The sequence below is a fragment of the Balaenoptera musculus genome, chromosome 13, assembly GCF_009873245.2.
Source record: "Balaenoptera musculus isolate JJ_BM4_2016_0621 chromosome 13, mBalMus1.pri.v3, whole genome shotgun sequence".
NCBI lineage: Eukaryota > Metazoa > Chordata > Mammalia > Artiodactyla > Balaenopteridae > Balaenoptera > Balaenoptera musculus.
This window is the reverse complement of record NC_045797.1, coordinates 8,237,923-8,250,826: the sequence shown is the minus strand read 5'-3', so window position 1 is coordinate 8,250,826 and position 12,904 is coordinate 8,237,923. Positions and strand designations below refer to the sequence as shown.

The 12,904-nt window shown below is 38.6% G+C and overlaps 1 protein-coding gene across 1 annotated transcript in view; it reads right to left on the bottom strand.

Annotated features, from left to right (window-relative positions):
- Window positions 1–1,120: 1,120 nt before the first annotated feature.
- The window catches only part of MGAT4A (alpha-1,3-mannosyl-glycoprotein 4-beta-N-acetylglucosaminyltransferase A), a 117,571-nt gene continuing 105,787 nt past the window's right edge, over window positions 1,121–12,904 (bottom strand). Inside the window, 4 exon segments of the mRNA XM_036873042.1 lie at window positions 1,121–3,306; window positions 3,436–3,548; window positions 11,053–11,119; window positions 11,794–11,872. Coding sequence (XP_036728937.1) covers window positions 3,280–3,306; window positions 3,436–3,548; window positions 11,053–11,119; window positions 11,794–11,872 — 286 coding nt within the window. The 3' untranslated portion in view covers window positions 1,121–3,279.

Here is a 12,904-nt window from a genome sequence, read left to right as displayed (position 1 = left end):
TGCTGAAGTTTTTAAAATAACACCTTCTAATTATTTACTAATGCAATTGACTTAAAAAGCTTGTTCAAAGACATCTCCAACAGCTGAATTAACCTTCACATACATGTCTAGAGGCTGTGTGCTAAATCCATGTGCATTCACATTTTCCAAAGCTTGTCAATCGCACATGCTTTGGAACCTCATCCTCAAGTTGTCACTCTCTTGGGACTACTTAGTAGGGACAGTGAATGCTGTAAAGGATGCATGAGACTTAAAGAACTTAGGAACTGGATCTTAGAATCCTGGAAGTAGGTCCTCAACCTTCTCTTCTCACCCGAAATACTCATCATCATTTGCACTACGATATATTCTGCATGTCTGCTTTTAGCCTCATGATGGGAATTCATTATTCTGGATTCTACAATGTTCATATTAGCACTCTTGACACAGTGCTGTGCTGCAGAATTTTCTGTGATGATGGAGATGTTCTGTATCTGTGCTGTTTAACCCAGTGGCCACTAGCCATAGGGAGCTAGTGTGACTGAGGAGCTGAATGTTTTATTAATTTAAACTTAAATAGCCACCCTGTGTCCAGTAGCTACTGTAGAGGACAGTGCAGCTCCAGAGGCATCAGGCCGTATACATACATAAAAATAAAATTAGTCGCGCCATTTGTACTTTTCCCCACCACTCTGGGTAAAAGTGGTTCAGTGTCCACTCAAGGTCAAGTATGTACTTTCTCTCATTCCAGGTCCCCTCATCTTCTGTCCCAATACTTTAGTCCCTAACATGACTCTTAAGGGCAACCACTATAATCGCTTGCTTGAGGCAAGCCTGGCTGCTTCTAATTGTCTAGTGGAAACTGGGGAAAAGGAGAGCACAGCTGACACGAGGGTCCGTGAGCACCTGTGCAGCAGAGGAACCTAGGAAGCATGACTTACAGGCTTGCCTGCAGGAGCTTGACATCTGGCCAGAGTGATTACGTGTATGTGCACACACACTCGCCACAAACAAACTAGACAGCTGAGTGTGTGTGTGAGTGTGTGGCAAGGACAGTAGGTAAAGAGAGTTAAGAAAAAGAAAGAGGAGTGTGGGCTGGAACAGTTGGTCCCCTTCCCCAGACGCTGCCTGGGCACCTGCCGCGTGTCAGGCACTGTTCTGGACTCAACGAGGCACTGGTAACAAATCTATGGGGAGGAAGGAGTGCACAGGAGAGTCCTTGAAAGATGGATAAGATTTGGCTGAAAGTCTCAGGAACAGGAGGGATGAGCTAAGCCTGGGAGTGGAGACTGAGCACAAAAACAGGACAAAGCTGGCTGGGTAAGGCTCAGTCTCAAGACTGAGACACCCCAACAAATGGCCAGGAGCTGCAATTACTGTTACCTCCCTAGACTCTCAGAGCTTGGCCTTTCTTCCTCAAATCAGAGTTAGCTACTTGGGAAGCAGGGAAACAAGGGGATTCCTCCAGATTTTTACCTCCTGATACTTATTTGTTACAGCAGTAATTTAGTATGTGAAGCTGGTGCCACAATTTTGTAATGAAAGGTTTATGCTTTTGCAGTGACGTTTCCCCGTTAGGCGCTGGGCCAAGGAGATTTGAGAAGGAAATAAAACGTAAATTAAAGAAAATAAAAAGTAAAATCTAAAAACCTCAAGAAAAATTTTTAACTGGACTCGGACATAAAGAAATCATTGTTGGCAACGTGTAACTTTTTAATCAAGAAAAGTAACTAAGAATTATTCAAATATGGAGTAATAGAAATAATTGTACCCTATCAGTGTTTCCCAACATTTTTCACTGCATAACCCTGCACAGCAAACGAGGCTGTCTGGAAGCTGCTTGTTCAGCCTGCTGGGTAACCAGGTGACGCTCCTCCAGGCTAAAGGCAACCAGCTAGAACCTCCAGCTGCCAGAGGCCTCAGCCACTGGCTACTCTGAAAGCTCAGGAGATTCAAGCTCTGCACACCTGTAACCGCCTGCAACCCACCTGAGGACACCAGGTTGGTTGGGAACTGATGTTGATAATTCATAATTTTGTAAAAGTAAAAGACTTTTGTAAAGATCACCGATTGCTAAGGCTGATAATAGTTTTGTTTATAGTAGTGATATCATTTGGAATTGCATGTTTAAGAGCAATAAAGACTCTTCAGATGTGAATTTACTTACAAGTTCATAATCAGTAGAATAAATTATTTTGGAAAAACATACAACTGTTACAATACCTTTCACCAAAAAACCAACATTACAATTTTGTTTTTCTTTAAAATTCAACCAATTGTGACTCATACAATAGCATTACCTAGAAAACATTTTGTCAGAACTCACGGAGTGAGTGCAGATATAAAAGCATCAAGGAAAGAGAAAATGCCTCTCATTCATGGATTAAAGACAAAGATTAAAAGAGAAGAGTGTGTCATTTTACATATCAAAGGAAATATAATGACTTCAGTCTATGATAATTTGGGTTGAAATGCATCACCCCTGCACATTAAAATTTATCAGACTGATTTTTTGTGGCTATACACCATACATAGTATAGTAAAATAACCCTCAAGAAGGACATTGGTCTTTAAAATCTTGGCTTTAAGGAATGAGAAATGCCTTTGAAAATATTTTGTTCAGAATCACTGTGATTATAAAAGTACTTCAGTTAGGAAATCAATCTAGAATCATTCTTAAATGGCAGTGCATTTGAAAAATGGCATTAACTTGTAATGTTTGCATTTCCAAAGAAAAATATAGAAAGAACTTAAAACAAGGTCACTGGTTTTCAAAAAAAGCATTGATTCAAAAATTTACTGCACAAAAATATGTACTTCTTAAGTGTTTCTAATAAATTAACTCCGTAGCATTTTATGTATATTTGTGTGTGTGTGTGTATATATATATTATAATCCCTGATAATCTATAAAAGAGGGTCTATAATAGTAAAATAAATGAACTTCAAAAGTACCCCCCTTCATAAAATGTATTTAACATTAATTTTTCTCAAATTTTAAGGAATGTAACAATATGTACAACTCTTATGTATTAGTATAATACCAAAATAGTACAAGTCATATTAACAGGCTGTCATAACTGTAAAATGTCTGAGTCAAGTTAAAACTGGAGGATAGCTTAGGTTTGAATGAATACAATTATCCATGGAAGATTCATTTTCCAAGTGGAAATGACAATCATCTTATCTACAGTAGATTTCACAAGAGGTAGAATTCAAGTTACCAAAAAAAGGTACATGCTCAGCCATCTTTAATCAACAAATTCACAGGGAAAAAATGTGTTGGTTTCTTAGGAGATAGTCAGTTTGTGACTTTTTTAATATGAATCTGAAATACAAGATAGTGAACAGCATGAAATGGCAATTTTCAATTCCAAAAAGGTCTTAATTATGAAATCCAAATGCTGTAAAAAATGTAGAATCTAAGCAGTTTCACTGATTTAATATATTGTCTTACCTCATTAAGAATGGCCCAAACAGCAGAATTCTGAATAACTGTAAGTCGGAATGCTGTGATGGGGTTTAGGTTGGGATCCACCATTCCTTCTGCAACACCATTCTCAAATTTCCCTTCAAAGTAAAAATCAACACTCATTGGGTAGACTGAAACAAGCACACATAAATTATCACTGACTTAAAGCAGGGAAGGAAAACACCAAAATATTTCTAGTGGATGTTTTTACACAAAGAGCATGGGTGAATTTTTTTCCTTCTTTCTACCTTTATTCAACTTTTAAACGTTTCATGAAGTAGTATATGCTTAAAAACATTAGAAGCAACCTTTTTAAAGAGGCAGAGCTATACATTTTCTTATTGCAAATTTTAAAAAAACCAAATATATTTGTTCTTACATCAACTAACACAAGTTTTTAGCAAAATGTGACTTACAAACCTTACAAAATATACTCTGTACCATCTTTCAGTCTGACCACTTTGAGGATTAAGTCAATAGTAACAAATTTCAGTGCTTTAACACACGGTTGGGGCTTCCCTGGTGGCGCAGTGGTTGAGAGTCTGCCTGCCAATGCAGGGGACACGGGTTCGAGCCCTGGTCTGGGAAGATCCCACATGCCGTGGAGCGGCTGGGCCCGTGAGCCACAATTACTGAGCCTGCGCGTCTGGAGCCTGTGCTCCGCAACAAGAGAGGCCGCGATAGTGAGAGGCCCGCGCACCGCGATGAAGAGTGGCCCCCGCTTGCCGCAACTAGAGAAAGCCCTCGCACAGAAACAAAGACCCAACACAAGCCATAAATAAATAAACAAATAAGTAAAAAAATTAAAACAAAAACAAAAAAAACCACACACGGTTGGCCTTGAGCAGTTTCCAAGGTCACATCTAGACGGAATTAAAATGTGATACCTCCTCAAGGCAGTTCCAACATAAAACTCCATTATAAATGATAAGCTCAAAAAGCTCTCCTGTAAGGATAAGGACCAAGAAGTTCTATAGAAGATAACAAGCTCGGTACTCAATTTTTCTTGCTGTGAGGAAACAGCAAGAAAAACAAAAATGCTACTGAAAAGGTGACAGGAAAATGGTTTGTTCTGAGCCACACTGCTCTAAGCCAGGGATAGGCAAACTTCCTAAAAAGGAGAGAGAGTAAATATATGGGGATTTGTGGGTCAAGAAGGCATCTGAGAATATCATCCAGGTACTTGTACAGAAAAAGAGAAAACTAATTTTTATTGATGAAATTCAAAATATAATAACTAAGTTGTTTTTTTTCTGCTAATACTAAGGAGCATGTAATTCCTTATGGGGGGATAATACTTAAATTAACTGGTATTCAAAGTTAGTGTTCCTTATCATCGAAATCGATTGCAAATGTTCATCTGTTAATGTGGATCTATAATGAGATTTGATATATTTTATCTTGAATGCTTCCTTTCACACAGCCTAGATACTGCAAATATTGTTATTAATCCACAAGCACATGATTTTAATGGAGCACGTCCATGACTTGGAAGGTATCTGTGTAAAATTCTATTAGATTCTTCTCTTTGATATCTGCCTCATCATTACATTGCAGATGAATCACTTTCAATCAAAGGTTGGGGGAAGCTCCTCAATTAGCTTGATATTATTACTTGCAGTTCAAATAACGTTAATAGTCATCAAAGTGACCTGAATGCAATATAAGTTTTGCACATAAGCACTGCTTTGTCTTGTACTTTTAGGTTGAATTCATTAAGAAACATTATCAAGTCTGAAGCAAAAACTAATTCTCAAAGAGATAATAGTGGTTGAGGGCAGTTCTCACTTGGAAAATTTTCAATCTTATTTCAGAGCTAAAACAAAACAAAACCAAAAAAAAAAACCACAATAAAATTTTATCACTGCTAAGCCCCAGAACTGCTGTGTGGCAGGGCAAGTCAGGATATTCAGTTCTTATTTCTGACAAAAATTCACAGAACTGATGTTGATGAAGTCAATGAGAGTAAGTAAAGTTCACTGGCGACACTACTGGTTCAATAAATTAATGATACGGGACAGACTCAAATACTCTCTGTAAAGCACCCGCTGATGAATAATAACATAACCATAGGCTTTAAACACCTTACATTGTTGCAAGCTTTGTAAATCTGTCCATCTAAGCCTTCTTCTCCACACGTATTTTCACCACCATTCATTGTAAAACATCCTAGCAGATTCCACTTCAGTTTGTACGAACTTTGTGTTTTCTCAACTGGTTTGAAAACATTCTTGCCTGTACTTGTTCTCTACAGACTATTCAGAGACCAATTCTTCAGTCACTTCAAACCTGGCATTGACTCCAAATAACAACTAGGCAGTATCAGTAATATCTGTCAACTCACCAAGAGCCAAGGAAAACTGCTCAAATAATTTGCATTGCTTTTTGACTACTGATATTGTTCCCAAAGTCCCCAACTCCTCAAGCAATAGTTATTGCTGAAAGCCTAATGGTCCGAAATAAGTTTATTTTCTGGGCACACATATCTCTGTAGTTAAACATGATTTAATTAACTCATCATTGGTAAATGGTTTTCTTGCTTGGCTAACACATGAGCCAGTTTGAAACTCACTTTGGTTACAGTGTCATTTGAATCTTTTATTTTTGTGAAGAAATTCTCAGTGATGAGATATCATGTTTTAAATCTTCTAATTTTTCTGACCATTGCTTTCCTGTGAGTTGGGGATATTGTTGTGAGTGCTTAGTAGTGGTAACGTACTCTCTAGCACAGCTCTTGTGTCACTGCATAATAACCACATAACCTGCCATCTAATTTTGTAAAACAACCCATATTCCACTGTGTTAAAAAGCACAACATTCAAAGTCCACTTTTCCTGTTTTGACATGAAGGGTAATCACTGGTAATTTTTTTAAAAATGTCACAGTAGAGTTATGTGTGTGGCACTTTAAACACTGTCGAATTATAATGCATCAAAGCTATTTGTAGTGCACTGAGCAGCAATTCAAAGCACTGAGAGCACCACCGCCATCTCTTTTGCAACTGCTCACTTATCTCTGCTGTTGTAGCATAAAAGCACACAAACACATAAACAAATGAGCACAGCTGTGTTAAAAGAAACTCTATTCATGGACACTGAAATTTGAATATTTTCTAGTTTTTACATGTCACAATATATTACTATTCTTATTTTTTCAACCATTTAACAATGAAAATAAACAGTGAAAAAAATTTCTACATTCTTCACTCACAGGCTATTAGAAAACAAGCAGTGGGCCACATTTGGCCCATGGGCTGTCGTTAGCTAACCGTTAAATTATGTGCCAATTCTAGAGTCTTAAAATATATTGACTAGGCTCATAGTATAAGATAAGATACATTCAAATTGAAAAACCATACTGGAGAAAGTTCATTTTCATTTGTACAGGAAATAGTCAACTTATGAACTGCCAGAGTAATGTTTTTATTAAAAAAAAAATTAATACTTATTTCATAAAAGTATGTCCTTATTTGGCGCTGGACTGGGGTAGGGAGTGTATGCTACAAAAGTATTATTTAATTTTGAGTTAGGAAGGGAATTCAGGGCTGAAAAATGCTGTGGAGCTTGAAACATTTTAACTTATAATGTATCTGAATCTGTCACCTGATGAGCTCATTTAATTAGAAAAATAATTAGCAAATTATATAACTGGCCTCATTAAAACACTCTCACCCAGCAATTTTATGCTGCAGATATACTCTCACATGTGTAAAAAGCATATATAGACTGCAGCAAAAATTGTGAACAATCTAAGTGCCCATGATTAGGAGACTGGCTAATTTAATTACAATATGCTAATACAAGGGAATATTAGGCAGCCCATTAAAAGATTGAAGAAAGAACAGAAAGAACGAAGTAAAGTTGTAGATAATGCAGTTGTGACTTACTTCCATTCCTAAGAATACATTGTAGAGAAACTCTCATACATGTGCCTAAGTGTTCAGGCCAGCAAAAAGATGGAAACAAACTTTATGACCAAACAGAACAGACAGCAATATATTCATCCATGGAGATCTATACAGCAATGAAAATGAATGAGCCATAGATACACACATCCACATGGTTGAATATCACAATGGTGAGAGAAAAAAGCAAACTGTAGACTACAGAATGTCATCATTCATATCAAATTTCAAAACAAGCAAAATAAGACTGCTTTATTCAGGGATATATCACACATATGTAGTAAAAGCATACATGGAAATGGTAACCACAAAATTTAGGATAGTAGTTACCCTTGGGTGGGTGGGGAAAGAAGATAATTAGGAAAGAGCAACTGAACGGGCAAATCTCAAGCTGCATACACTGATATTCATTACATTATTAGTTGTATCTTTTTGTGCATCTGAAATATTTACAATTTTTAAAAAATGTTCATCTTCCATATGCACATATGTATTTTGTTCAGTGAAAAAACAAGATGTAGAACAAGGTTGTAGAGTATGTTACCATTTATGTGTGATTGTGTGTTTTTGAAGAATATACTCAAATATTTTTATTTATGAATAGATACTTCTAGAAGAATACAAATCATTATAGCAATTGCCTCTGGGAAGCACCAGGTAGGAGGGGAAAGGAGAGGGAAGGAGACAAGTTTACCCTCTTAAATTTGTATTTGGTACCATGTACATGTATTAACTTTACAAACAACAAATTTAACTTTTGTCCTTAACCCAATGGTCTGGTAGGTAAGCATTAAAAGATAAAAAAGAAGGGGAAAATGAAGGAGGAAATGACTAAAGAGTGACTGGAATCCCCAAACCCTGGCATTAGGAGGGACTTCCAAGGTCATGCCCTCCGTGGACGCCCTTCTGCTACCCAGACGGTGGTCCATTCCTTCTTCCAGTGTTTCTCTGTGAAAGGCTCTTCTTCTGCTGTCTCATAATTTTAACCTACTAATAAATCTGGTATTTCTTTCACAGGACTGTCCTTAGTTACCATGCCACACCCATCAAGCCAACCCCACCTTCACCCATCAGGTCTCTACTAATTGCCAGCTCGTTGTCTACTGTTTCCGACAATGCCTTTGGGCATAAGTTGCTGCAAAGTCTGATTCTATTGAATCCAGGCCCCTTTGTAGCGCCAGTCTTTGTGGCTTGTCCCACCCAAGAGTGCTCTTCTTAGCTACCTCTTTCTCTGGTTCTCTCTGTCAAATTTCTGGATGGGCTACGGTTTAGCTTGAATGTAGCTACCAGTCTCCTCCTAACTGTTTACCACCAAAATCTCCATCATATTCCACAGCGCCCTTGGGCTTGAACTTCCCCAAGTTCTGTTTCAAGTAAGGCAGTCCCCTTAGGGTGCGCTACAGAGCTCTCTGATGGCCTGCCTCTCCCCTGGAGAAAATCTCTGCACCACTGCTCAGGACCCCTGGCAGGGACAGCAGCCCACCTCCCTGCTAAAGTGACACCCCTGCTTTACAAGCAGAGCACGGGGTTGTAGCAGTAGCCCTTCGTGTCCTGGCTGACCTCTCCCAGTGTGCGGGGACCAGTGGGCTGGGGGAGGTGATCAGGGCCAAGGATTCTCACCCTGCCGTGCCTGCAGCAAAGGTTCGCCCAATGAATGGAAGTTAGGTGGAGGAAAGGAGCCTCAGATTTCTAAGCTGCTCATGTCTGGAACAGAGCTTCTGCAACAGGGAGCTGGGGAGGTGACAGATGCTGGTGGTCTGCCCTTCTTGGTGAGATACCGCAGCCCTGGAGTGGGGGCTGGTGGGAGAGGGAGTCTGTGTTTTTGGCTGGACATGCAGAGTAGAGCTTCCGAGTCACTGAGCTTGGCCAGCGTGGGTAATGAGCAGGTCAGGGCTCCAATGCCACAGACTCTTAATGCTGTTACTGAGATTCAGACTTTATGAGTTAATGTTTCTCTATTTGCTGTACTTTTCTAATAAAATACCTTTCACCAGTTATGGCTGTCTCACTAGAGAAAGGTCTGCAGAGCCCCTCACACGCCATTCAGCTAAAGCATACTTCTTAAGGGAGCAGAATTTTTTATATGAACTTGAAAAAAAATCAGCTGCTTTTGTTTCTGATGCACACTTTTGTTACACAAGGTCCTAGGTCTGATCACCCATCAGTTCTCTTCCAGTTCTAAATACGTATGAGTTGATGTTTTAGATGGTCATTATCTTCAAATTACTGCAGAGACAATCATATAAATGTCTCTATTTCCTATGCTACTTTCATAACCTAGAACACAACATTCTCAGAAATTTAATAACTCATAGGTAATAGGGTTAATAAATGTCTCGTGTACGCAGCTAATCTTATGAACATTTCTAGGGTAGGCTAAAATATGACCCAAATATGAAAATAATTAAACTCATCTATCCACTAAGCTATACAGAAATTAGTCAGGGTGACTGTACAAGCCTCGTAGCAAACACTGAATGACATTCACCAAACGTAAAACTGCTTGAGAGAGTTATAAGAATGCCTCTGTCCTGTATACCTACAATATTAATTGCCCAATCATCTCTTCTGCCTACCAATAGGCAAAGCATTAATTTAAGTAAAAGAAAATATATAATCATCCACTGAGTTGATGTCCATCAAAGGACAGGTCCTACGTTAATCACAGGAGATGCTTGAGCAACAAAGCCCCCTCCCTCTTCCACGGTGAGCGCACAGAACTGAGCTACGAAACATGATTACACAGAACAGGTGCATGCACTGTGGTAAGAAGAGCCAAGGAGAAGGCAGCTAAACTTGTTAATAAAGGATGAGAAAGCGTTCATCAGGAGGAGAAATATCAATCCATCATTTCAGGCGGGGAAAGCGGACAGAGACACGGCTGGGAGCACGGGGCATTAGAGGAACACATCTTAGAACTGGAGAGATGAAGCATAAGAGGAAAGTAACAAGATACGAAAGTGGGTGGAAGCTAAGGAATCTGATCACGGAAGGTCATTAAGGTTTTCAGCCAGGTTAATACAGCATTTAGGTTCTGGCAAGGGAGCTACCAGCGGCTCGGTGGACTGGCTCGGAAACAGTGGCAGAGTATCGCTGCAGTAGGGTGAATGCACATTCAGACACAAATAGACATTTTATGCTAATGGACAGTGAAGGTGGGTGCGGGGTTTCAGAGTGTCTCCCAAGGTTAGACTCAGGCAGCTAGATGAATCGTGACAGCACAAACCACGGTGACCAATGACGAAATGTCCATATTACAGACGCTCCGGGTAGATGGCTACATGGCCTCCACGTAGTTTGTCAGCTGGCATCTCAGTACAGATCTAAAGCTCAGGAGGGAGGCAGGGCTAAAGGCTCAGACTCTGGCATACGGATATTGCTGGGATCATGAGAGTAGCCCGCTAAGATCATCCGGTACGAGACTGCAGAAGGCGGCTGAAGGCGGATTATCTACCAGTGACAACAGTGAAGCAGCAGATGAAGAGAGAAAGAGGAACCAGGAGATGAACCTTTGATCTGAAACCCTAGTTGGGTCAAGATAATAATAAAAGTATGTACTAGAACACAGAGAACAAGTAAAAGAGTACACTGGTATTTACAATCCTGAAGCTGCTTAATATCTGAAAAGAACTTAAAATTACTTCAGGACTAAGTCCAAAAAAGTAAAGGACATTTTACTAGTTTAAAGTAGGTATTACCTATTCTGAAATAACCATCTTCTAATCGTTTGTCTTTGGTTTCTTTGCTGATTTCCAAACCTTCACTCTAAAATAGAACAAAAACATCTTATAAATAATTACTTCTATTTAAAACAAATCTAGGTTATTAATATATCTTAATAAATATAAAAGTGGCATCTGTGGCACAGCTATCTCTGAAAAGAGACAATGCCATGTCAGTCTTGAACCTTAAAAGGCTTATCAATCAGTATAAGTGGTCCATCTGAATCTGTATATAATATACTGTTGGCTAGAAATTTTTAATTTTAATTAATTTCCAGTTTAAATCAATTTAATAGAATGCTGTTTTCTATTAAAAATATACAGAAGTAAAGAACTGTGTGTTAACTTGAAAGAAATTAAGCATTCCTTAGAGACCAATAAATTAATTTTCTACATTATTCAACAGGCATTAAAACTGCATGGTATTTCGGGACTCAAAATACAAACAGCAAGTAAACATTAAAGTAAAATAATGATTCATTTATTTTCCCAGTACAAATGTCCAAGTTACTTTCCAACAGGAAACAAAATAAAGGCTCTTTCTATGAAGGCAAACGGGACAATATACCAGGTGTTCCATATTGCCAAAAGAAGTTGGTATTACTCACCACTAAGGTCCTGCCATCATGAGAATTTCTTTCATAAACAGGAATAGCCTCAAATCAGGTCTATTAATATTAGTTCCCAAGGAAAATTTAGGGGAAAAAATAGTCATACCTTCAAAGGCAAAACTTCTACAGTTGTGTTGAGCAGAATATCCCCTGGATGTTCCTGGTTGCCACTATGGAACAAATAACTGAAAAGACAAGTATAAAAATAAAAATATAGTCAGACTATCCTTGACAAAGGTTCAGAAGGGGGCCTTACCTCAGAATAAGGTCGACGACGCTGAAGTTTGTAGTGGCTGCACATCATATGTTCTGAATAGTTGCAGGGAAATTAAAACCTAAGGGGGATGCAATAACCCCTCTATCAGAGGGGCATGTTTGCTGCATAACAATAATGTACTTGACAAAAATAAAAAAGATGGCAGTGTTTTGTTGCTGTTGATGCAGCCATTAAAATGCTTGTGAATCACTTATGACAGAGTATATTGGATAATATATGATATAAAATTACATGTAGACCATGATCTCAAAGTAGAAAGTGCACACAGTTACCAAGAAAAAAAAAGTGTCAATATGGTCATAATGGTATCCTTGGGGTTATGATTTTTTTCCTCATTCTTCACACCTTAAAATTTTTGTATAATGAATACATACATATGTTACACAGAGAATATTTTTCCTAACACTTCACTTCTGTATTAATAAATACAACTTCTGCTTTTTCCCCTCTCAGCAAATAAGTTATGGTGAAAATCAAATGATCCCTTTTCTCTGTCCTAGGAAGGGTGGGTCTATGCATGGACTCCAGGAAAATTCATATATACTGTCATTTTAGAAGAATTGTGTTTCGCTAGAAAAGTGCCCTCAGTAGGGGCATTACAAATATCATTTTACAGAGGTTTATTGTAAGTGTATTTGTTGTTACTAAGTTTGATCTCTAATATATGAGCTCTTTAGCAGATTCTTTGATGGAATTATTTTTTTTTTTTAATTTTATAGCTACTTTATTTATTTATTTATTTATTTATTTATTTATTTATTTTTGGCTGTGCTGGGTCTTCGGTTTGTGCGAGGGCTTTCTCTAGTTGCGGCAAGCGGGGGCCACTCTTTCATCGCGGTGCGGGGACCGCTCTTCATCGCGGTGCGCGGGACTTTCACTATCGCGGCCCCTCCCGTTGCGGGGCACAGGCTCCAGACACGCAGGCTCAGCAGTTGTGGCT